Source organism: Nymphalis io, chromosome 2 (assembly GCF_905147045.1).
Source record: "Nymphalis io chromosome 2, ilAglIoxx1.1, whole genome shotgun sequence".
NCBI classification, from domain to species: domain Eukaryota; kingdom Metazoa; phylum Arthropoda; class Insecta; order Lepidoptera; family Nymphalidae; genus Nymphalis; species Nymphalis io.
The window spans coordinates 5,259,429-5,285,267 of record NC_065889.1 but is presented as its reverse complement, the minus strand read 5'-3'; the positions used below and the strand labels follow the sequence as shown (position 1 = coordinate 5,285,267).

At 31.9% G+C, this 25,839-nt stretch overlaps 3 protein-coding genes across 8 annotated transcripts; 1 reads left to right on the top strand and 2 right to left on the bottom strand.

Moving 5' to 3' along the window:
- Positions 1 to 180: 180 nt before the first annotated feature.
- LOC126779054 (bromodomain-containing protein 3-like) lies at positions 181 to 17,495 on the bottom strand. 5 transcript variants are annotated; one of them, XM_050502876.1, is made up of 21 exons: positions 16,997 to 17,495; positions 13,973 to 14,029; positions 13,744 to 13,890; positions 13,600 to 13,660; positions 13,272 to 13,442; positions 13,001 to 13,195; positions 12,625 to 12,918; positions 11,744 to 11,842; positions 11,493 to 11,642; positions 11,098 to 11,277; positions 10,742 to 10,989; positions 9,881 to 10,212; positions 9,348 to 9,650; positions 9,101 to 9,259; positions 8,889 to 9,011; positions 8,506 to 8,622; positions 4,473 to 4,540; positions 3,365 to 4,393; positions 3,144 to 3,286; positions 2,232 to 2,418; positions 181 to 2,077 (listed from the first exon to the last, which is right to left on the bottom strand). In XM_050502876.1, the coding sequence occupies exons 4-21, from the start codon at positions 13,636 to 13,638 to the stop codon at positions 2,012 to 2,014; spliced, it is 3,903 nt and encodes a 1,300-aa protein (XP_050358833.1). In that variant the 5' UTR covers positions 13,639 to 13,660; positions 13,744 to 13,890; positions 13,973 to 14,029; positions 16,997 to 17,495; the 3' UTR covers positions 181 to 2,011. The 5 variants fall into 5 exon arrangements, with proteins under 5 accessions (XP_050358833.1, XP_050358793.1, XP_050358813.1 ...); XM_050502836.1 differs by having other exon boundaries at positions 13,600 to 13,656; XM_050502856.1 differs by having other exon boundaries at positions 3,365 to 4,390; positions 13,600 to 13,656.
- A 2,138-nt stretch (positions 17,496 to 19,633) lies between these two features.
- Positions 19,634 to 22,409, top strand: LOC126779275 (high affinity copper uptake protein 1-like). 2 transcript variants are annotated; one of them, XM_050503246.1, is made up of 7 exons: positions 19,634 to 20,051; positions 20,296 to 20,441; positions 20,532 to 20,639; positions 20,834 to 20,946; positions 21,191 to 21,310; positions 21,467 to 21,496; positions 21,989 to 22,409. In XM_050503246.1, the coding sequence occupies exons 2-7, from the start codon at positions 20,310 to 20,312 to the stop codon at positions 22,188 to 22,190; spliced, it is 705 nt and encodes a 234-aa protein (XP_050359203.1). In that variant the 5' UTR covers positions 19,634 to 20,051; positions 20,296 to 20,309; the 3' UTR covers positions 22,191 to 22,409. The 2 variants fall into 2 exon arrangements, with proteins under 2 accessions (XP_050359203.1, XP_050359211.1); XM_050503254.1 differs by lacking the exon at positions 20,296 to 20,441.
- On the bottom strand, positions 22,405 to 23,287 carry LOC126779303 (zinc finger protein 62 homolog). The gene is made up of 2 exons (XM_050503301.1): positions 22,870 to 23,287; positions 22,405 to 22,792 (listed from the first exon to the last, which is right to left on the bottom strand). Exons 1-2 carry the CDS (start codon positions 23,130 to 23,132, stop codon positions 22,450 to 22,452), a joined length of 606 nt encoding a protein of 201 aa, XP_050359258.1. The 5' UTR covers positions 23,133 to 23,287; the 3' UTR covers positions 22,405 to 22,449.
- Between the last annotated feature and the right edge of the window lie 2,552 nt (positions 23,288 to 25,839).

The following is a 25,839-nucleotide window of genomic DNA, read 5'->3' as shown; positions in this document are numbered from 1 at the left end:
ATCCATCCATATTGAAATTACATTTTAAAGATTATTTTAGATCTCAACCATTGATGTCATCAATTCAATATCTAAGTTCTCTTTATCTTTACTCGTCCTGCCATTATTAGGTAGACTTATTAATGAACAACATACTGTTTTCAAACATTAGCTAATAAAAAAGTTAAGAAAAAGAAGGTGATGACTTAATATTTTTATTTTTAAAAAGGGAAATTGCGTTGGAAATATCATTACAATTTACAAAAAAAAAGGTAACCAAACGCTTTTATCTAAATTTAATAAATAATTAGGTACATATAAAAAAATGTGCTTCAAAATTCTGTCCATATAATAAATATACTATACAATAAAAAGACAGCGATCTGTCGCCATTGTCTATATCGATTTTCTTTTTTCCTTGCTTAACGTTTAAAAATAACATAAAATATACTTTAGCTGCGTTATTCACATCAATTTATTAAACTTTATCTTTTCGGATTGATGGGCATGATACCAGAATAACTACTGGAAAGTATTCTCAAACCGTTAACCAAAATCGGTTAAATTAAAATGTAATTTGAAACCATGACTATAATACCAGCCATGATTTTGCACGTTACAATTTATAGGTATAAACTACAGTTGAAAACGATTACGAAAATATACTCATATTCATGTTATTATGAATATTGGGACTTACAGCTCACGAGAATCCGAAGGTCTGTATTCACAGGAAACCTATTTACTTTGTTTTTATCATATGCTATAAAATTATCTGGACATTTGCAATCAGATTCATCAATCCATCTTTACTCAAATACAATAATGAAAATAAAAGTAGCTTGAAGAAATAGAAAATTGATAGTTAAAATTATATATATTTATATAAGGTGTGCGTTAAGAAATCAATAAATGAATTTTCATTTTAACCTTGTAGATATAAGATTTATTTAGCGGCTGTACGATTTGTAATGTGTGGATCCAGATAATTTATAAATACATGTCGTTTTAAAAATTATACATTAATTTAAACAACACAGTACATTATGGAATGTCAATATATTTTACTTTATACCTACATTTTGATTTTAGTCTGGTAAAATGGCTGAAATTATAATTTGCTTAACAATATACAATGTTTTTGTATTTCGGTCAGTATTGTATCACTTACTCATCCTATAAACTTATGAGTATGTTGAATTTAGATAATACTTTTACACATTTTCCACTGGAGTGAGTTTGACTAACTACAAAACATAAAGACATATTCCGATGTAAAATAAATATATTTTCAAATCAAATGTATGACATTTGATCTGTTTACTGTTGACAGACTGATAAAAAATCTACTAACATTAAGCAATATTTATCGAAAATCGAACACGTAACAGAAATTCCATTTACTATTAAATACATAACGTAGGCTGTTATCTCATTGCATCGTGGCTAATCCGTGGATAGTTTTAAAATGATCCTACTCGATTACGAATCTGACTAAACGTATGTCTACTTTCGTGCCATAATGCAATGTGAGAACACACGAAGAATAACAGATTTCACGGTTAAAAGTTGATTGTCTATTCATCAATTACATAAAGTAAAACATTTTTGATTTTTCCCAATTTCAATGACTACCATTCTATTTATTAGTACATACTATAAAACAAGTTCGGAAGGTAGAAGACGCTCCTAGAACAAAATATAAATATATTATAGGCTTACGAATGTAAAGAGAGTTTACATCAAGAACTTGCATACAAACTTATTATAATACAGTTTATTTTAAAATGCAACCCCCTTGTAAAGGCCTATAGCACGCAACCACGAAGTCAAGATTGATGGTACAACAGTTTAATTTATAATATGTATATCTATTCACAGCACTTAACCACATGTTAGTCAACAGTTTCACACACAAAACGATCACAAAGTCACTCCGGTGTCATACTATCACCATTGTATAGATTGCATTGACAATAATATTTATTTTATATACTCATATGTACAACTATAATAATGTCCACGCAACGATTTACAACGATTCTTCAAACGCTGCCATCAAGTCGCTTTGCATATTCATGTCTATCTGGCCTGCCATCTGAAACAAAGCCGGTTTTTAATTTATATATTATATAAGTTAATAAAAACTTGATACAATCATACAGAGAACACTAAAACATTTTGTAGTATGGCATAGTAAATGTTTTCGCAATGGAGTGACTAATATTTGTGGCGTATCGCGTATCGCTTACCGCCTCCCGACGACGACGCTCCTGCTCGCGCTGGCGCAGGCGATCGCGCTCGGAGGCGGGCGGCTTGTCGGGCGCGGCGGGCGCGGGCGGTGCGGCGGGCGCGGCGGGGGGCGAGCCGCGCGCCACGGGCGACACGGCCGGCGACGACACCTCCGCGCTCTCTGCCTTGCGCGCGCTTACACCCACCCTGCGAATAACATCGATATGAGCTTTATTTACAGTAACAGCCTGTTAATGTCCCACTGCTGGGCTAAGGCCTCCTCTCCCTTTTTTGAGGAGAAGGTTTGGAGCTTATTCCACCACGCTGCTCCAATGCGGGTTGGTGGAATACACATGTGGCAGAATTTCGATGAAATTAGACACATGCAGGTTTCCTCACGATGTTTTCCTTCACCGAAAAGCACGAGATGAATTATAACAGATATTAAGCACATGAAAATTCAGAGGTGCTTGCCCGGGTTTGAACCCACGTTCATCGGTTAAGATTCACGCGTTCTTACCACTGGGCCATCTCGACTTCGAGCTTTATTTAATACGAGATAATAGTAGTTCTAGTCCAAGTTTGAATAATGTCATACATACATTTAAGATTTAAAACAAGGTGTCCGACACTGTTCAACCTAATATAGCAACAATAAATGCTAGTGAAGTAGCATAGAATGTCGTGAAGTAAGTAAACATCTTTAACTGTTTTAAATTTAGATATCTCGATGTGTGTTAAATAGCACTCGATATCAGATATAACAAATTACTTCACCAAGTTTATATATGTATACTATATTTTCAAGTGCGTAATATACGTCATATTACGCACTTGAAACCATATAATGAACCAAATAAATGACGTGCCTGCACAAGGATTTGTTAATTGTAGTCTTCGTTTTGAGATATGATGTTTTTTAGAAATGTTACCTCATTTTATCATCTTCGGGATGCCGCCTTTCTGTTTCTTGACGCTGTCTTTCTCTTTCCGCTTGCTCCTTCTTTCTCAGTTCTTGTTGTTCTATTAAAGCTCGTTGGCGATCAATCTTTTCTCGAGCTTGCTTTTTAAAGGCCTGTTAGAATATAAAACTCATTAGTCACCACGAAGTAATACAAGTTAAGTTATTATACTTAAACTTAAAATAACTTACTTGAAAACTATCCATAACTGGCTTCTGTTTTATTTGATTATTAACTCCGATGTTCGGGACACTCTGAGGACTACCAGCTTGAGCCAAAGACGACCAAGAACTAGCATTCTTCAAATTCTGTTCTTGTTTAAGCTTAAAAGCTTGAGCAAAATTGGAGTTCTTGGTATCTTCTACTTTTTTATCTATTTCGTACTTCACTCTATCTGTAATATTGTTGCCAATTATATTAGGCACTCCCATCAGATCTTCGATTGGCTTTGGCGTTAGTAAAGGTTTTACTTCCTCCTTCTTTATGACCGGAGGTATCAAGTTAGGAGTGTTTTGGAGGTTTATATGTGACTGTGCCGTTACAGCGTGCGTGTGAGGTACAGAGTACACGGGGTCGAAAATAGAAGAAACTGGAGGAGCCGTCGTTAAACACGGTATATTAGGATTTATATCAGGCCTCAACATTTCCCGCTCTTGCGGTGTATTCTTTTCCACAAAGCCGTTGTGGGGTTGAGAATACATCTCGTTTTTTATCTGTTCGGTAACGTGAGTCATATTTGTCAGACCCCCGAGTTGAGCCATCAGATTGTGATGTGTCGCATCTGGCATGATCGACGGCTTCGGCAAGGCGAACTCCTCGAGACGCATCGACGACTCAGACGCGCTGACGCTGACATCCATCGGAACGTCCGCTTGCAGGCTTCGCTCCAGACTGGCGAGCGATCGCTCGATAGGGTCTATGTAGTGAGAGGTGTCGACTTTATCGAGACCATTACGGGGCTCGGTTTTCATAGGAGGCTTCGGAAGTTCGGCCTCTCTGAGCGCGGGCACATTTGACGAGTCGGGCGCGCTGGGTGCGGGCGGGGCGGCGGGCGCGGCGAGCGGCGCGGGGACGGGCGCGGCCTTGGCGTCGGGCGCGGGCGAGGGCGCGGAGGCGGGCGCGGGCGCGGGCGCGGGCGGCTCCGGCTTGGGCTCGACGCGCGGGGTCTCGGCGGGCGCGGCCAGCGGGGCCACGGGCACCACTACCTGCGGGACCGGCTTCTGGAATTAAGTTCGTGACGATCACCGGTCGAGTCCGATTCAATTTATATTAATGTTTCTTTATGCGAGTGATATTTACAGTTTGCGAAGGAACTTGTTGTGCCTGCTTCTTGAGTTTCTTCTTGGAAGGTTTACCGGCACTCGTACCTGCAATTATCGAAAGTTACTTGACGAAAATAGATTAGCAATTGATAAATATTATTAAATTATAATTTACGTATCACCTACCTACGGTATCCATTAGCTTGCAGTGACTTATTTTTTTTACCTAAAGGAAATATTCAAAGACCCCTAACTTTTTAATAATAACACGTATATGCCTCTAAATTAATAAACTTATCCGTCATTGTTTATTAGACAGTCGTTTTCAAAATTATCAAATAAATAATCTGTTGGGGTCCCAAATTATTTAATACTAATAAAATTGTTTTATGAAAAACAACTAATTATTTACCAAATTCTATTCAGAAAGTCTTTAACGTTTATATCAATTTAATCTTATTAAATGGTTGACGGAAACACATTTTTATCGCAAGTAAAATGAATTCTCTAATCTAGTAAACGATTAATTTGCAATGTATTTCGAAATGTATTTATTCATTCAAATAATTTAATTATGAGTAATAAAGTATTTTTCACAGACTTCCTTTATAGAATCAGGTACACATAAATTAGTAACTAATTAATACCCAGCTCGGACGAAGCTGAGTATTAAGTTACTTACGAATCTATATTACTCTGAAAGTATTATTTTTTTTTTGTTTATTACTTGTCGAGTAATTGACTAACTGTAGTAACCATCTGTAGATATTGAAAAGAAGGTTTTTTAAAAAAACACATCGATAGGAAGGAAATACCTTTAACGCACTAAACAATAATGAAACTTCAGATCTCAGGGAAGAAAATAAAATTCAAAATATGTTACTTAAAAGTTTTACTTAAATTTTTGTAATATATTGAATTATATACAAAGGTTTTTCATTACCACTCATTCTTATCATCTAATCAATTTAAAAGACATGAGGGTTGATTAAATAAATCTTATATAAAATTTACACATGGTGTTTTTGTTTACACACATCAAAAATCTACATCAAAATTAAACGTCGCGCAATATTATTTAATTGTACCAAATATTTACTAAAACTTTTTTTAAACTAATTGAAAACATCTATACATGTCATTTTTTAGCAAATTAATATCCAAATCCATACTTTTAACATTTGACATTTATAATCTCCATAAACTTATTTGCAAAATGCTAACAAGAGTATATACGATCGACTATTTTGTTCCTTAACCATGGCCCTAGAAAAGCGAGGATTTCAAACAGAATACATAATAAAATACAGGCAAATATTAGCCCAAAAATTTTTTTTAAATATATATTGTATATATGTACAAGGTAAAACTAAAAAAGTGAGTTGGTATAAGAAACAGCGATGGAAAATGGAGAAGTGGTTCCCCTTTGGTTCCTTCAAATTTAAAACTAATTTCTACATAATATTGTACTTGTGTGAAATCCTATTGCTTTAATTTTTTACATAATTCCTATTTCTTAGAAATCATTAGGAATGTACAAATATCGATTTTCATTTACCTTTTAATAACTTATATTAAAATACTGTTAGCCCAATTTTGATTAGTCTTACATTGAAGCAGATATTTTAAATAATATCATATAAAATAAATATTATAAAATCTTCTAAAAGTGAATTAAAACAATGATAGATATTTAGCTAAAATTATCAAGACTCAACCCAAATCACAATTTGTGATGTCGTAAATGTGCTGTTACCCATGTAACATTAATTCATAATTTAAGGTAAAAACTTCTCAGGAAAGTACTAAAATGGTTTAAGCCTTGCATATATTTTAGTAACATTAAGAAATTCACATATTAAGCTTTGTGAATCAATAATTTTATTGAACAAATTATCTCTGTATGTATAAAAAAATAAATAAGATAAATTGAGATATTACAATACTCTATAAAATGCTATTATATATATATATATATATATATTTGTTTTTTATATGACCTACAGCTCCTAAAATTATATTTATCAATTAAGCTAATTAAAAGTAAAATTTTAACATACATAATAGTAGATATTTATCATAAGTTCCAGTCGCAGTCATGACGTTTCGTAATGTTTAAATATTGTAGATTATCTACTACTTTCATCAAATCAAATAACAAAGCGTCCATATTTTTATGTTTTGATGCAATACTCTTAATGTGTCCATAAATAAAGTGTAAATGTTTAATGACCGGAAAATTTATAAAAATCAAATTGACTCAACCATCAAAACTTTTTTTAATTGTAGTCTGTCAGGCACCTGTCGTGACACACGCAAATTATTGCACCATTTTCCTCCCTCCTTCGATTGGGCATAACACAAAGTACAAATTTGTGGCGAAGCTAACTACATACAAAATACAAGTATTCAGCTGTCTAAAATAAAAATTACAAATAAGTAAAAGATTCTACAGCAGCAGGGCCTAATTTAATTAACAATTTATTTAACATTCATGGGTACTATCAACATTTTTATATTATGTATGTATACAAGTTTGCAAACAATTTGTGGAAGGAAGGAGGCCAGCTTTGGGTATATTTTGTGATATTCGATTTCGATCACATGTCGCGTTGAATTTTGGGAGCAAGCATCGAATAACAAGCGTTCAACCAATAAACCATACCTTTTCAAGAATAATTTTTTTTAACTACAACATGTCACTAGAATACATCCTCGCGGTACGAGAGAGCAGGGGTGTAAGAAGGTGTGATAATTTTGCTTGCTAAGTGTGTCCGTCCTTACACAATTGTTTGCATACCGTGGCAGACTGGCTCCTCCGGCGTCGTCCTACCGCCTCCGCAACTTACGCGCACTTTATTCTTATCAATTCCACACTAAAGCGATTAGTAACCGTGAGATCTGAAGTTTCCAATATATATTTATTCCGAGATAATAAAATTTTAGGATGCAATGAAATAGCTTCGCACTTGAGGACATGATATAGTTAAAAATATTAATGTGAAAAGGTATTTCCTATTGGTTTATAGAATCAAACCAAATAAAAAAATATCTTACCGGCACCAGTTACGAGTGTCAGCGAACACCAAAGCTGGCTTCTCCTTCTTACCAATGACTTAACTGTTTTGTGCCTTTACCAACATTTCTTATTATGCTCAAAAATTTTGGATCTCAATGACTGTCTGATCGAATATAGAGTAGTATCCCTCTTTCCAATATCACAGTAATATAAATCATCATACAGAACTAGTTCTGCAACACAGGCACGCAAACTCATGCACACATCTAAAAATCTACATTCTTCAAAGTAATAAGTACTAAATTTAATAAGATAATTATTGCGAGGTTGTTCCGCCTAAAGATTGTCATACTGTGTTTAAAATATATTAAATTGTATGAATGTGAGGTGAAAGTATAGGATCAATAAAAACATGTTTGACACAAAACAGCATACAACAAGCATTCTCAACTTTCACTTTGGTAAGCATTCAAATATTGACCAAATTATTCCACTCAAGATAGTTTTGAGAAAAGACTGGAGGTAAAAAAAATAACAATCACTACTCATCAATCTGGACAATAAATAATATCACTCTCAAAATGAAATGTCAATAAATAAAAAGTTAAGGATCCATCACACGGACATAAAGAGAATCTACACAAGAAGATCTCAATAATATCTAATTTGTCTTTAATATGTTTACAATCTGATCGGTTATTCTAGACATCACGGACATACCATTCATTCTGTCATTGACATTTTCAGACTAGAATAAAATATTAAAACGGCATCAACCCGTCCACGTACAATTCGAAACACAGTACCGCGATAGATCACATATTAAAAAAAATACTGGCAAAGGTGAAAACCTTTCAGATTTAATTGTTAGATATGAACAATCGGATCTAACCTAAAACTAATCATAGATCTCAAGCATTTCGAAAACGTTCATCGCAACACGAAGATATCTCTTAATTAAATGCACGTAACATTAAAATATAAGTCTAAGTCGTAACGCGCGAGTTCGAGCGCTAGCTGCAAGGGACAAGTAAGGCGCCGTGTGTCTAACCTGCTTCGCTGTCGCTGCTGTCGGACGAGCTGGTGTCGGTGCTGGACGACGAGTTGGACGAGTCGGACGAACTGGACGAAGAAGACATTCCGCCGCCTAGGCCCTCCTTGCAGCCCTCTGCGACCACAATAGCAGTTAATTACATATAGACTTGTTGACATTAGGCTACCAATTAAGCAAAACTTTTTGTCATCAACAATATATACCGCAAAAAAACAACTTATTGATAAGAAAGCAATGTTTATTTTGACTAATCCCTTTCGGATGGATTTTTTTTTTCATCAAATCATGAAGAAAATAAAGAAGTTGACAATTTACTATTAATTGACATTATGACATATTATTTAAGCAATAAATACTTTGTAAAAAAAATTAAAAATCACCTTTTTTAGGTTGCTGTTTCTTGTTTGTTCCTAATTGCCCTGATACATCTTGCAACCTTTTTTCTAATTCCTGCTTTTTCTCAGCCATTTGCTCATCCTTAGATTTGCCAGATACTTTTCGATCTGAAAGTTTTCAATTTTATAAAGCATTTCAGTAAATTTTCATCTTGATAGTTTATATTTAACCGTTTATAAAACATAAAAAATCTTACGTGTTTTCTTCCGAAGACAGGAAGCTACATAATTTTCTAATTCTCTAAGAGTAGATGGTTTTAATGTTTCGAAATCTATTTCGATTTCATCTGGATTGGAATCACGCAGTGATGGTTCTCTGCTTTGAATTATGTGTACAACCTTTCCGAGTTTATCACCTGAACCAAGGATAAATTAAGTTAATATCAATTTTCAATTAAAAAACAATAAACTGGACTTTTACAGTATAAAAAAGGCAAGGCTAACCAGGCAACTTGTTGATGTCAAGCGAGAGCTGCCTCTTCTCGTCGTAAGACATGGGCTTGGCGAGGTCTTCGTCGTCGGTGTCGGGGTGCGCGTGGTGCGCATGGTGCGCGTGGTGCGCGTGGTGCGCGTGGTGCGCCGGCGCGTGGTGCGGCGGCGCGGCGGTGGGCGTGGAGCTCTTCTTCTTGGCGGGTGCGCCGCGCGCCGCCGCCTTGCCTGCGCTAGCTGCGCTCACCCCGCTGGCCGCAGCCGCACCGCGCTTGCTACCCGTCTTGCCGCGGACGCCACTCGTCGCTGTCGACGATACTACGCGTTACCCATTATCCGTCATTTCCTAATCGACTTTATGCGTTATCCACCTGATGTGTCTACTTTAGTTTCGGAAGCCTACTGAGGGTCCGGTTCAATTGCCATAAATGATAAAGTTAGTTACATAAACTGTCATAGGTCAAACTCAAATAAAACTTTTTTCATAAATCCGACCTTTTATAAACTAGACACACTTAATATTGATAATAATTAACAATAACACTTACCTAAGTTTTCACCAATATTGTTTGCTTTTGCACCATATCCTGCAACTGCATTTGTTTTAGGAACAGCATTGTTTGTTATCTGCTTTTTCGTTTTGTCTTTAACTTTCTTTTTAGCTTTCTTCTTATTATTAGACTCTTCGACAAGCTTTCGCATTTTCTCCTGAAGTGCAAGAAGTTCCTTTTCTAGCAATTTTACTTTATTGTTCCTTTCTTCCTCTGAGTCATCTGATTCAGATTCAGATTCGGAACCAGATTCTGAACTAGAAGCAGAGCTCCCTTTATCTATATGTGGTACTCCTACATGACTTGGTTCATCAGGAATCTTGGCGTACCTGTGGATCACATTATAAAAAATTGTAAAGAAACCTTTTAAACTGTTTTTTTTACAATTTAATATTTTTTTTATTTTTTTTTTTATAGAATAGGAAGGTGGACGAGCATATGGGCCACCTGATGGTAAGTGGTTACCAAACGCCCTTAGACATTGGCATTGTAAGAAATGTCAACCATCGCTTATAGCCAATGCGCCACCAACCTTGGGAACTAAGATTTTATGTCCCTTGTGCCTGTAATTACACTGGCTCACTCACCCTTCAAGCCGGAACACAACAATATCAAGTATTGCTGTTTTGCGGTAGAATATCTGATGAGTGGGTGGTACCTACCCAGACGAGCTTGCACAAAGCCCTACCACCAGTAGCACAAAGCCCTACCACCAGTATATTATATATTAAATTGTAAAAAAAACAATATATATATTAAATATATATATATATATATATATATATTTAATATATATATTAATATATATATTTAATATTATATTAATGCATGCTGTATTTAACAAATTTTGAATCTCACCTCATTTCAAAGACATCTTGCAATTTTCGGGCCATCGCAACCACGTCGTGATCGGGAGGATTATATTTGTAACAATTTGTGAATATTAAGCGGACATCCGCTGCGAATTCCGCAGCCGTCTTATATGCTCTACCATCCATCTTCTGTTTAACGGTCCCGAGGTCCATAGGTTTCTTAATAATATCAAAATAATCATGTAGACCGAGCAACTCGGCATCAACGGGTTTGTAAAACGGCCACGCGTAACCCTGTAGAAAATCGTTAAATCTAAATAGCTCAGATCTAAACATTAAAAAAACAATCAAACAAATCGCATTACGATCATTCAAGAAAATACAAGTGATGAGTAATCTTACGGAGTGTTTCTTCGAAAAGAGTTCTTTCAATATTTCGTTGCAGCTTTTGAGAGCGTCAGACAGCTTCTCCTTGCTTTTGGCCAACTGCGGCGTGAGCGCGGCGTGGTGCGAAGCGCCGGCCGCGCCCACGCTGGGCGACAGGCCGCCCATTTTAAAACCGTCATCTCCGACTCTACCAGCCTGGAAATTACTTGTGTTATCATCAAGTAAAATACGGTTGACGCCTATTGGAAGTGTGTCAACAAATTGTATTTGTTTGATTTTATTATTAAAACGATTATTAGCTGATATAGTTTACACTTTTCATATATGATATGCTCCATGTGGATGGAGCTATGATATGTAAGATAATGACACTATGATTGTAATTTTTTTTTAAATCACTAACGACTTACTTTTTTCTGTCTGCCACTCTCTCTTCTGGTAGATATTTTGGCAGGTTTAGGGCCACTTTGCTGTTCGATAGTGGGAGTTGTATAACCGCCTTCAAATGAGCTACCCATAGGTGTTGTGGTATCAGCTTTTCTTTTAACGCCTTTTTTTACCTATTAATAAAAGACAATACAAATTTCACATGTTTACTAACACTAAAAATATATAATTTAATAGTTGCTAACATATGTTTGCAACAGTGAAATATTGTTACCTTGGCAGGTTGGGTCTGTGATAGTGCGACAGCTGGTATTGTAGCAACTGGTTGGGCAGTGGCTTGAGTCACATGGAAATTGGAAGGTTGAGTTGCTACCTATAATTAAACATTAAATTTAAATATACATTCATTTAAAGCCTATATATAATCTATTCCAATGGGAATAAGAATGAAGGTAAATAAACAAAATGACCTTCAATCAAAAAAAAAAATCATAGAGTTTTACATGTACTTATGAATTGTCAAGCAGTACCACCTCAATTGACATGACATTTGAGTTAAAGTATTGAGGAGAAAATTACGGAATGAGTGGGTTGATGAATGAATAAGTAAGGAATTATATATTTCATTGATTTTAAACATAACTTTGTGTTTTACCTTTATAGCCAAAATGACTATTAACTTTAAATTTGTTTATTTGAAACATATTATTTAGCACATATTTATTTTTTAAATATATGTAAATAAAAATAACAACCTACCCTTACTTATAAATTGAAATATTTTTTTTTTATCTTACAAAAAAAAACCATAATAATAACATCTTTACCCGATGTTTAGGCAACTTTTATTTTTTTTACAAATATTTCATATTACATATTATTTACAAATTAATAAATTTTTAAAAATATTTTAAAAATCTAAAATTTGTGGCAAAACTAAAGTTAGATATATTTTTTTTATTATATAAATCCAAAAAAACATAACCAAGCCAATTAAATAAAAAGTAATATAGTGCATAGTTTTTTTATATAATACTGGGCATTCATTATATTATTATATCTATAGACTAAAAATCTTCTTTATTTGATTTCTTTTAAGTTTCAGAACAAACATTAGAATTATAAAAAAATAATCCACATAATAAATGTGTGTACCTGTTGTGGGAGACCAGTATGTGTAGCAGGCGGTGTAACCGAAGGCGCGGTAAGCGTGGGCGTGGTGGTGGTGTTGGTGGAGCCTACGAAAGCGGGGTGTGGCGCGGGCGCCAGCGGCTTGACAGCAGACGTCCGCGCGCCCAGCGCCGCGCTCGCAGTGGGTGCGCCCGCGCCCGCCGCCGCGCCGCTCGCCGTCACTCCTCCACTCGAACCTCCCGTGCGCTTTTTGATTCCGCCTTTCCCGCTGTTTGATGGCATCTCAATCTCTTTTTCTTCCTTGTCCATTTGCGCTATCTATAGGTTATATATATCGTTAATCTTAATTCGCAAATTCAATAACCTATTTTCCAATTGCTGGTTTATACATATTTCTTACCCGATTTAAAAATAACTTTTCAAGTGTTTGCGCCATTACGACAACGTCTTCCCCCGGTTTATTATAAACATAACAATTTGTGAACATTGTATTGAAATCCTGAATGCATTCTTGAGCTGAATAGTAGTAGTTTGACTCAAGACGCTTTTTAATGGTACCTAGGTCCATAGGCTTTTTGATGATTTTGTGGTAATCCTAAAAATTGAAATTGTATATATCTGCAATGTTATATTTGGAACTTCAATTTTAATCATAGAAAAATTATACTTACGGGGATATTTAATTTCTTTGCATCTACGGGTTGATGAAAAGGCCATGCAAATTTGTGTTTCCACACTGCCTTAATAACATTCTTTTGGAGGAACTGTAGCTGATTGGTTATCCGACCTTGCCGACGGGGAACGTCCTCCGAGGACGCACCATTGACTGGTTCCGTCGAGGGCTACAATTGTAAAAATATTGTTTTATGCACTGGTGGAACAGATTAAAAACATTTAATACAATTTTGCACAACCATTAAAAGAGATAAAGTCACAGTACTACTCATTTTAAATGAAAGATAATATTTTTTTAACTATTTTTAAATTCAAATAGCTTACAGTGCTTGTCGTAGCGAGGGGATCGACTGCCTGCTGCATTGTGCTGGAGTCTGCAATCTACCTGCCAAAATCATGCAAAAACTATAGTAACTGTTGATTATAAATACCATTATACCTGCAAATGTTAAATGATAAAATCCTCACCTCAATTGTAACAAGAGGCTCATCCAATTTCTGGCTAAGAGGCATCAGCTATACCCTCTTTTACCATATAACAAGTCTATCATAATATAATGAGGTGCATATGCACCTAGGTTTACTTCATTCTGTTCATTTAAATAATTGTTAGACCTAGAGAAAATTAAAAATAAATTATTTAAAAAAATACTACATTAAATATAAATAATATTTGCATGCTTTAATTAAAAGTTACCTTGCATGTATATGCAGTGTCTGTATTGCTTAGGGATTTCTTTTTCACCAATTGAACCTGAAATAAAATATATTATATAAATAGAACATATTATTATAAATGCTCAAGAATTCTATAATTTTTATTTCTAAAACATAAATACTAACATAAAGATATGGCTTCAAAAAGCTTGTGTATAATATATATACCACGTCAAATCATGCAATAACAAATATTTTACAACCATTTTTTTTTATATAATAGGAAGGATACGGCCACCTGATGGTAAGTGGTCACCAATGCCTATAGACATTGGCATTGTAAGAAATGATTACCATTGCTTACATCACCAATGTGCCACCAACCTTGGGAACTAAGATGTTATGTCCCTTGTGCCTGTAGTTACACTGGCTCACTCACCCTTCAAACCGGAACACAACAATACCAAATACTGCTGTTTTGCGGTAGAATATCTGATGAGTGGTTGGTACCTACCCAGACGAGCTTGCACAAAGCTCTACCACCAGTAAATCATTGATGACCTAAAAATTGATTTTTTTTTTAACAATTATTAAATACTTTCTGAAATATGTTATGAGTACACTTATGCTTATAAAAATGTAATAATCATGATATTCTCAACTTGGGATTATTTTTCTTTCAAACCTAATACCTGACAGGTAGGTTAAATATTAAAAAAAATTGATCATACTCTGTATTAAGTTTTTGATATTAATTTTATCATATAAATATCCTGATTACAAATATATAACAGATTTTCATGCACACATGCAAGCAATTTGGTATGTTAATTAACTACTTAGGCATTTTTTTGACAATCCTTTATTAAACTTATTATTTATTATAAGTCTCACTTATAAACATAGTTTAGTGTATGATTAGTTAAAAAATGCTCTGACTTCTTCTTTAGAATCTAATCTAGTCTAATCAATAATTACAAAATGAAGCAAAATCAGTGTTAAACTAAACAGCGGTTAAGCAACATTTATAAGAAGGGCCACATGTTGTTAAACTTTTGATAAAAAGATTAAAATACAGTTAAGAAAAACTATTTATAGCTATTTTTAATATTATCTTAAATCTAATGGTTAAATGATTTGTCTAAATTTTAAATATATACATATAACTTAAGCATTCGCTTTTCATAATTTTTAAAATATTAAACAATGCACATATAAAACCTACCAAAAACCTAATAATGCTAAAGATTGATACAATTGTTTAGATTGTTAAAAGTATTGCATGTTTATTTAGTAAAAGAAAGTTAGTCAAGCTGTTCAATTTTCTGTTACAGAATATTCTGATGCTATTTCACATTAAATAATATTCATAAATTATGACAATATCAACCCCAGAAAAGTATAAAGAATTTTTGGTGTTTCCCTGTCTATGACTATTGGTATTTATAGCAAATGTATAGATAATATTTCTCGTATTATATATAGGTTATAATTTCAAATATAGTATATATAGGTTATAATTTCAAAGTTTGGTCAAATGTATTAATTTATTTTAAATTTATTTTATAACCAATAATTCATGGATATTATTATATATATATATATATATATATATATATAATATATTAAAATCTAAAATCAATAAAAGCATCATCTTTGTACTTGATATGAGATATATGTTATGTGAAAAACGATAATTTAATATTTTTCTATGTGTGATTTATATTCTTTTCATTCACATATAGATGTTAAAATTTTATTTTTTGGCTTAGACAATAAGCATGATAACTAAATATATTCAAATAACATAAAGATCATATTTTTAGTTTGTATGTTCAGCATTTTATAAATTTAGTGAAATTTAATATAAAACTCTTACTAATTCATATATTACATTTTAATTAGCATATTTTGTCTGAAATTTCCTTGTCCATCTTATCTATCTATAATATACAATATTATTCAATGTTATACTATATATATTATAGCTCTGTATTTATTTTGTTGATATTATTTGTGTATGTATTTATATTTTAGATTACTAATTACCGCTTTCATGGATTTCTGCTTAGCCTGGTTGCTTAGACTGGCAGAGAATTCCTTCCGGCATTAAGTCCGCCTTATGTTCCAACTATATATTTTGGTGGTCAAAAAATAAATAAATAAAACTATTTTTACTTAGAATACAATTTCTTTAAAGATTATTAGTCTAAACATATTGATTAGAGCTTTGATCGATAAATTACTTAATAATATATTACTGCTTTTGGTAACTTTTAGAAATTAGGACAATAAAATTTAGAACCAAAAAATATACAAATAATAAAGAATCACCATGCATCATATGTTAAAACTTTGGGTCAGTCATGCTCCTATACTATACATACTTTTTTTAAGCCCTGCACCCGTCCATATTATAGTAAAACAAAAGAATAGCACTAAATTGTGATCCTCATACCATTACCATGAATAATATCTAAGCTGTCAAAACAAACTGTCCACTTTAAAAACAATTGGATTAAATTTGTATAACCTTACGTATCTAACAAGTTAAAAGGAGAATGGAGAGTGTATTTTTAAGATCTAGAATGTTCCTTGACTCAACTCATTATTTAACTGAATTAAAGGGTGTGAGGGATGAAATTTTAATAAAAGTTGTTTGTTTATAATAAATATCTATATTTATAGAAAAATTAAACGGAAAACAATGAATTTAATACGAAAATTTAAAAAAGAATTACATATTAAGAATAAAATTGTTATATCGATTATTGCTTATATCTATATTGTCATATATGTAAGCAAATATAATTTCAATGTCCAAATTATATTTTTTATTTTATACCCTATATTTCTACTTATATAAGGAAGCCTAGGACTTAAGAATTGGTTGAAAACCACTCGCCTAGAGGCCAAATCAAAAATGTTGAAATATTGCTTAATATCAAAATCATGCAGACTCTACTTTTATACATGACATAGACCATTTAAAATACTAGCAAAATAACAAAATTATAGTGTTTCAATTTCGAAACAAGCTAAGAAATTATGAAAAAAGACTTACGAAGATATATTAACGCCAATATGGCGGATGAACTAAAAATACGATGTTGGAGTAACTTCTGCTGAAGCAAATTTCATCGATTTGCTTAACTATATAAAACACTCCACATTTAACAAAGTTCATAGTCATTTAATGTTGTTATAAATTCATTGTCTTATCGAAAACAAAAACCACTGTCTTTTTTATACAACAAAGAATAGCACAACACGAACTCTCAAAGGTCCAAGCGGGCTTCAGACATGGCCGCCAAGCATGAAGCGAGTGACTAGCGTCTTTAATCATATCTAAAATTCATTTGTCACTATTTCATTCTGAAAATCAAAATATTATAAAAATGATATAGAAAAACGTGTAAAACATTTATATTTTGAATTTTGGTAAGAGGATGACATAAGGTTTCATAGTATTCATAGGATTCAAAAGAATGCACTACGGAAATTAAATCAGTATGCATAAGCCATTTCAAGGCGCTCAGTGGCGCCCTCAACCTCAAATCCTGATCAATCAACTCTCCCGCGTCCGCGCTTTCGCGCTGTCCGCTTTCCCTCCCTTAAATTAATACAGAGTAAAAATAATATTATTGAATGTGTTTTCTATAATATTTACTTTTAATAATATTCAAAATTATCTATATAATAGGTTCTGAGTATTTATTAAGCCTAAATTTAAGTTTGATAATAAATGTGTGAATTTATTTTAAAGTTAAACAAAATATTTGAAAAAGAATGCAGTTTTGAAAAAATTATGTGAGTAAATTATTGTTTTGTGTAAAAATGTTAGGTTTTGTTAACTAACTATATCTCGGAAAATATAAGCTATAAAGAAAATAATTTAACATAAAAAATAGTACAAAAAGTGTCATCAAAAATATTACACCCCGTCTTATCGCCTACTGGTGATAGGAGGGCTGGTTCATTTTTCGCCCAGACTATCGGAATTGCGATTCAAGAAGAAATGCTGCTAGCATTCTTGCCATCATTCCACGCAGTCACGATTTGTACAGTAACTATTTTAAATTTTGATTTGTATTTATTTAAGGCTTTAAAAAATTAAAAACAAGACATATATAACAAAATATATATGTATATATTTGCAGTATTGTCTTGAAACAATAGTACCAATAATACAAACGATAATAAAACGAATATTAACTAAGTTGAAAGATAAAAATAAGTCAATATGACGGAATACAAGAAAATTGCCTTGGAAATATTAGAATAACAAATTGTCGGTAAAATTTTATTATAGATATAATAAGAAATGTGTTAGCGAGAAAACTTAACATTATTGTGATCTTTCCATTAATTTGATTATAAAAATACAGATATATAAGTTATCTTGTTTTGTTAAATTCCTTAGTCCATAAAAGGGAAGTCCAGCTTATTAAGGATAAGTCCAAAACTTTATTATTTTATTTTAGGTCTTTATACATTTTGTTTTTTACCAAAATAAAGAGTTTAGTTTGTACTATAGTCTGGTGGTATTTTCAGTGTTAAGCGTCATGTGCTTTCTTTTCAAAAAATAATTGTGTTTATTTTTCTCATTGCTCAAAAGACAAAAAGTGGACTTAACCATTTTTCGAATTGGAGCATCATATTATTAAGCAATTTGACCAAACTCAGTATAAAGAGTGCGTTGAAGATAAAATTATAACTACACCGTTGGACTCATTTAGAGTTTTTTAGTAATGCTTTTTTAGATAATTTGAATTTTCTTAACATATTTGAGATCAGATTGTTTAAACAACATGTAGGTAAACAAATTTAACGAAAGACTTCAATTTTTTTTTAATATAAACCAAACATTTTTGTTACTTGCAAGTCTTCTATTTATAAAATGTAAAATCCATGTTACCTACCATTACTATTTCGTTATGTTTTTTATTGTATAAAACTAGCAATTATATTTTTCCGATATCATCCGTATCTCTCCACGATTGTGATTTCATTTTCAATTGAGTCAGGATTTAACGACGTACGTTTGTTCAAATCACAAGGTGTAATTGGACATATTTCCAAAGTAAATAAATGTGCAACAAAGTTAAATGTTATTTATTGGCTGTTGTGTCCACACCATTATACAGAAAAAAATATGCACTTGTCTGATGTGCATTCTGCACTATTTTCATTTATTATTCTTTTTATTAAGAGAAAATCGAAGAACCTTCACCGTACCGTACCGTCATCCTTTAATTTTTGTTAAATGTCTATATAATTAATATATGTTTCAATATAAAAATTTTGGATCAATTTACTGCATCGCAAAACAGACATTGTTTTGTGGTTTAGACATTAGATTATTTAGAGTTATTGTTTATTGGACATACGTATTAACATGGAGGCTTTAACAAACATATTGTTATAGCTTCCATGTGAATACGTAACTACGATTTCATCGAGCCAATTTTGTTTCGGAGTGAGGATGAAAAACTGACACAATTTGTCTGGACGGCTAGTGCTTGTGGCCAATGATGAAAACATGTTCATCGGACTTGTATACGTTCTCATAAAGTATTATCCCAGTACGGTGGCTCCACATGCAGTTCATGCAATTTCTATAAGTTATTATTAACTTAATGTTAGGCTATTATTAAATATGGCAACTTATCATTGAAACAAACTACAAAGTTGATAAATGACAAATGTCAAAAAAAATAAAAGTATTTTTATTGAGAATTCTCAAGTTTTATCAAATAAAAGAACGATATATTATAACAAAGTACAATTTCCATATAACTCTTTATGTTGTTTTATTTAAAGTTCAAGTCTGACTTTGAAATGTTTTCTTTCTATGTATGACAAATGTACAAATAAATCGAAACAATACAATAAGTGATTCGCACAGATATTATGTAAACTGTAACGACTTCAATTGCAATGAAATGTTACAGTTACATGGCTAAGACACATTCTAAGACCTCGATTGAAAGTGAAAGTGCTCACGCGTAATTTTTGCCAAGAGTCTATTCAGTCTATATTTATTATTATTCAGTCTATATTGTTGCAGTAAACGTAAAACTTATTTAATATTGTTTTTGTTAACCCAATTTTTTAAGGTATTTCATTATATATAAACACTATATCTTATTTACTACAGTTTCAACAAATTGTTTAGATTGTTGTAACTATGTTATATTAAATAATTTTATCATAATTCATTCGAAATTAAAGCAGCTTCAATTGTATGCTTTGTTATTCTTTAACTAGTAATGTTTTGTAATCTATCGCTCGTTTTAAGCCTCAAGTTTTGGTTTTAAAACAACCTCAATTTTCAACAATACATTTTAATTAAAATTCTAGTTCTTAAATTTATCATGGAGGACCATGGTCATATGGATCATTCGAATCATGAGGCTGCCCACATGTCTCATAATATGGATAGTAGCATGATGCATGTAGATCATCAAATGAGCATGAATGGCACAAATCTTTTGGAGGAAATTAATGTAAGTATTTAATTTCAAATTAAATTGGGTTTGAAAGGTGACTTTCTTATCATGACAAAGGAGATTTTAGTAACTATTTTTTGTATTCAGGAGATGCTTAATTCGAGCAAAGGTCTTCCCATTGAAGCAGCAGATAGAAGATCCGTTCACAAACACCACTCGGCACCATTGCATGATATGCATATGATGTCAATGACTGTGAGTGAATTATTATACATAATTATTTAAACAAACTAGCAACCAATGATAAGTATACAGTAGTCATATTATGTCATAATATGTCAGGTATGTTTATTATTATTTTACATATTACTATATTAAAGATTTTAGTAAATGTATAAACAAAATTATTTATTATTTTTACAATCTGACAAGAATATTTTTTTTTTTAGTTTCATGGAGGTTATATGGAGACAATACTTTTTTCATGGTGGAAAGTAACAGATGTTGGGGAATTTGTTGGATCATTTTTAGCAATATTTATTTTAGCTCTTCTTTATGAGGGGTATGACTTTTTTTACACAAATGGCTATAAACATAAATTAAACATTACTCTTAAAACATTTATAACTAGTTGATTAACTAATACAACTTTACACTTTATTTTGATATGTATATTTATTTCCTTTAGATAACTTAGTAAATGTCTAAGAAATAACTTTTAATAAAATATTTCAATTATTTTGATAAAGTTGTTATAAATTATTTGTATTTTTTTGATTATAATATTATTATTTTTTTACTTTTAGATTAAAATACTACAGAAAGCATTTGCTTTGGAAAACTTATACAGGGCTCCAGTACTGTGCAGTGTCCCCACCTGATAAAGGTGTAGCGAACATATGTGCTGATGAACCTCAAGTGATAACGTGAGTTCAATAATCTCTCAAATGAATTATTTCTTTTTCTTTAATAGTGTTATCTAAAATATACTAACAGTATTGTAATATGCAATAACTATTTACTGTATGTTCCCATTTTTTATTATAATATTAAAAATTTAAATATTTAATATATTCTTTCAGACCTATGCCTCATGCACTTGACAGAAATATGTAAGTTTCTTTTTTTATTTATAAAATTCCGTTTATAACCAACTTAAAAAAAGTTACCTGTATGTTTATATGTGTCCAGTTTTAATGAGGTAATAATAATAATAATATCCTGGGACTTTATTCACACAACCATCTGATCCCAAATTAAGCAGAGCTTGTGCCATGGAAACCGGACAACTGATATACTACATATACTACTTTTCTTTTGTAAATACATACTTATATAGATAATTACACCCAGACTCAGGACAAACAGACATGTTCATGCACACAAATGTCTGTCCTGGGTGGGAATCAAACCCACAACCTTCGGCGTGAAAGGCAGGTACATACTAACCACGCCAAACGGTTCCTTAACAAAACATCAGTATCTTCTTCTGTGTACAAACTTGTGAAAATATTTATATCAAATGATTTTCTGTTAATATGTTTATCTTTTTTTTCAGCTTGATTTATAGAATATTCATTATATAGATTTTTTTTTTGTTCTAGCCCAACAATGTTGAGCGTGGAACATGCTTGGCAGACTGTCCTTCATGGTGTACAAGTTTTAGTGAGCTACATGTTAATGTTAGTTTTTATGACATATAATACATGGCTTTGTGCTGCCGTAGTACTTGGATCTGCAACTGGATACTTCCTCTTTGGTTGGCGGGAGTCAGTGGTAGTTGATTTTACTGAACATTGTCACTGACATAAGCTTCATAGATGCATACCAGCATAGTATTAATTTAGCTTATTTTATATCCTTGCCAATAGAAAGGAATTTAAAAATGATAATATTTATATATACCATGGTGTTAAAAATAATTATCATGTTATATTAAGACAACACTGGGTAGTGAAATATTTATGTCTGTTTATTATGTACTCTATAAGGTTTTATTTAGGTTATTAAAAAATTATAACAGCTTAGACTTTTTTCTTTACCCATATAAGAAAAAACATACATTTCAAATTTGTTTTTTATTATCATTATTTTTATTTATATGCTTACGTGTAACATGTTTCTTTAAATTAGAGCGACTATTACATTTATAATCACAACATTGGCAAGCAAAAGGTCTCTCATCTTTATGGAGACGTTTATGTGTTTTTAATGAACTTATAAATTTTGATCTAAAGGTACATTCATCACAGATATATCGTTGTTCAGTGGTGTGTATTCTTTTATGTGTTTTCAGATTAGATGGAAACTTTGTTGAGTATGTACAGTCGCAATAATTACATTCATACAGCTTATCTTTTTGAAATTCTATATTTTGTTCATTAGAAATGCTTTTGTAATTTTGTGCTCTGAAAATAAGATAAAGTTAAAATGAGTTGTTCGTAAAAATAATATAAAATCATAAATTAATCTAATTCTTGTATACCGTTCGGAAGAATCTTTGTTCATTGATTCATTCCGTTCCCCATTTTTGATTTCGTTTTTAAAATCTTTGTGATTCTCTGCATTACTTTTTTCTTTACTTAGTAAAATTGATATTATAGACTTTGGTTGTGGACTAAATTTAATTTCACTTTTTTTTTTTGGTCGTCCAACACAATTTTTTAATTTATTTGGAACATTATTTGGTACTTCATAAAATTGTAATGGGTTCTCTTCTTCCACTACTTCCATTACGATTAATATCATATAGCGTTTCTATAGACGTAATAATTTACTTTTACAATTTTTTAACATGCCCTATAAAAAAAAAGGAAACAAAAATAATGTGAACGATTGTTCATGTTGATGTTAAATTCTAAACGAAATGTCTGATAGTTCAAAACAATGATAGCTGTCTATATCAGTGTTATCAGCTTTGATCTTCAAAAATATTTTAGTAACAGGGTTGCATGCACTTAAAATATTTAGTTTTTGTTAAAAAACAAACTTAAGAAGCATATTTTAGATTTAGCCGTATCATTAATGCTGCGATCGTAAGTGACAGGATAGCATTAGTACTTAGCAGTTTTATGTCCATGTCATCATTAGGCTATTACCTACTTTAAATTACTATACTCATGTTTGTGAAGTCTTGTTGACGTTAGTTGCGACCATCGTCCCAACAATGTCGTCAGCTGTGACACCCTTTCATTGTAAACATTAAATGTCTGTTTTACTAAACCTATTATTTATACTGTAAAGGCCAGCAATTTTGATAACATTAGACAATTTAAATACATAATTATTACAGTTCACAGTAAAGCTATAATACAATACAAGACTTACAAAAATCCAAATTATATATTGTTTTAATTTTGCACGATAATATTTTGATGAAATCGGTTCAATAAAGTCATGAAATTGAAATGAATTATATTTTATTCTTAAATTTTATATGATTTATAGCCTCTTTATTCGGCAATATAAAACATATAGGTATTTAAATTTTTCATTTTAAAGCCATATAATTGACGAGCCGGTTGGCGTGGCTGGTAGATACTGAAAGGCTCACGCGGATGGTTGTGGGTTCGGTGCCCACCCAGGACAGACATTTGTGTGCATGAATATGTTGTAATGTCTGCAACTATATCCACATTAATATTTTAAACTCAATCCCATCAAAAACATAAATATGAAATAGGAGCCAAGTTCAATATTATGATATATGCCTTAGTTGTTAACGAATTATTATTAAATACCTATTAAAACAGTCATGGAAGAGCCCTATGTTCTATAGCTAGTTTCAGCAAGCCAAATTTTCGGAAGAATAAAATAACAACTTACAGCTTTAAAACTTGCGAAGGCTATAATATAATTCGTATATGAAAATTAGCCAAGTCAGACCTTAGGCTTCAATATATTATCCAACGTTATAAGAAGAAATGATATTTTAAGTTGTTATAAAATATTTTATGTTGTCCAAATTTCAGGACACACCATTGAACTTGGTACCCATTTTGATCTCGCTTCTTTTGTCGTTGAAGTCAACAACCAAGGCACATATCATAATATTGAACTTGGCTCTTATTTTACATTTATGTTTTTGATGGGATATCATTACTTTTTGTACAGAAATTCTCTAATAATTTGTTATAATTTTATTATAATTTTTCAATTAATTAATTTTTATTTAGAACACTTACTTATAGTGCCTGTAATGTAAGAATTAGCAATCAAAATCGATAACAGCCAGTGTTTATGTGGATTTTAAGGTCTTCACGTGAATATAAAGCGAGTGGAATACCACCCTTAATTTTTTTTTATCCAATCGTTTCAGTTTTAGTACTTAAAACTGCTTATAACTAAGAGTATAATCATCTTTCGTATTTATTACGTTACCCAGTGATAAAATGACGATATTTGGACATTAATATCTAAATAAATGTTTGAGATGTGCTTATGAAATTTGGAGCACATATACATCTTGCAAGTCTCAAGTCTCAATATATGAGACAAATTTGATATGTATAAGTGAAATAGTTTTTAAGTTATAATAATCGTGTAATATTACACACGTTGCTCGCCAGTTCTATTAGCTTAAACTTGGCTTGCCACGCTACCGCGTGTCTAGATAAATTGGGATCAGATGGCCGTGTGTGAATAATATCCTAGGATATTTATTTATAAATTAAAAATGAATTATATAAAAACTTGTTTTTGTGGTAAAATGTCTGCCACTATATCCACATTAATATTTTAAACACAATAAATCTATTTACCAATTCTCGTGTGTACCACAGAATACAAAATTAGCATGAAATTGTACATGAAAATTCAGTGGTGCTTGCCCAGGGGCCAGGGTCACAGACCACTTACTCAGACAGTAAAAGCCTAGAAATGATCCAACAATCTTTGGTTAAGACGTGTTTCAGAGCCATATTAGCCTCCCCTTTATTTTGTCTCTTTCGTCTTTCTTCATTTATTTATACTTTATCTCACTTCTTTCGTCCAGAAGTTACATATTATTACATTATTATGTAGAGTCATTTGTGATTTCTAAGTACTTTTCATGCTACCTGATGATTTTGCTGATTAGATCAGAACGAGAAAAAATAGATAGAATTTCCAAGAATGAAAAACTGTGCTAAGAAGAGTGCTGTCATTGAATGAATTCAAAATACCTAAGTGAAAGTAATAATTATTTTCGTTAATTGTAAACTCAAAGAATTATGAAAATTAATGAAATTCAAAGATATAAATATTAGCAAATGTGTAGGTGTGTAACTATGACAAATAACTACATATTTGAAAATACAACTATTAAAATGTTGATTTTACGGTACAGTAGCCTCACTTATTCAGCCCTATAGAGTATTATTGTAATATGAACTTATGGTTTAGGATAGATATAGCTAATTTTCTATTAGTAACCAGTGTTACGTGTTAAGTTCCAGGGTATATGTATTATCTATGA

Excerpts from the sequence above, each read along its gene's own strand:
- LOC126779054 (XM_050502836.1), bottom strand. The coding sequence starts at position 13,788 with ATGCCTCTTAGCCAGAAATTGGATGAGCCTCTTGTTACAATTGAG. Across the intron at positions 13,657-13,743 it reads AGCCTCTTGTTACAATTGAG|ATTGCAGACTCCAGCACAAT; the intron begins GTGAGGATTTTA and ends TTTGGCAGGTAG. Across the intron at positions 9,651-9,880 it reads CAATATTGGTGAAAACTTAG|TATCGTCGACAGCGACGAGT; the intron begins GTAAGTGTTATT and ends GGTAACGCGTAG.
- LOC126779275 (XM_050503246.1), top strand. The coding sequence starts at position 20,310 with ATGGAGGACCATGGTCATATGGATCATTCGAATCATGAGGCTGCCCAC. Across the intron at positions 20,442-20,531 it reads ATCTTTTGGAGGAAATTAAT|GAGATGCTTAATTCGAGCAA; the intron begins GTAAGTATTTAA and ends TTTTGTATTCAG. Across the intron at positions 20,640-20,833 it reads TGCATATGATGTCAATGACT|TTTCATGGAGGTTATATGGA; the intron begins GTGAGTGAATTA and ends TTTTTTTTTTAG.
- LOC126779303 (XM_050503301.1), bottom strand. The coding sequence starts at position 23,132 with ATGATATTAATCGTAATGGAAGTAGTGGAAGAAGAGAACCCATTACAA. Across the intron at positions 22,793-22,869 it reads AACAAAGATTCTTCCGAACG|AGCACAAAATTACAAAAGCA; the intron begins GTATACAAGAAT and ends TCTTATTTTCAG.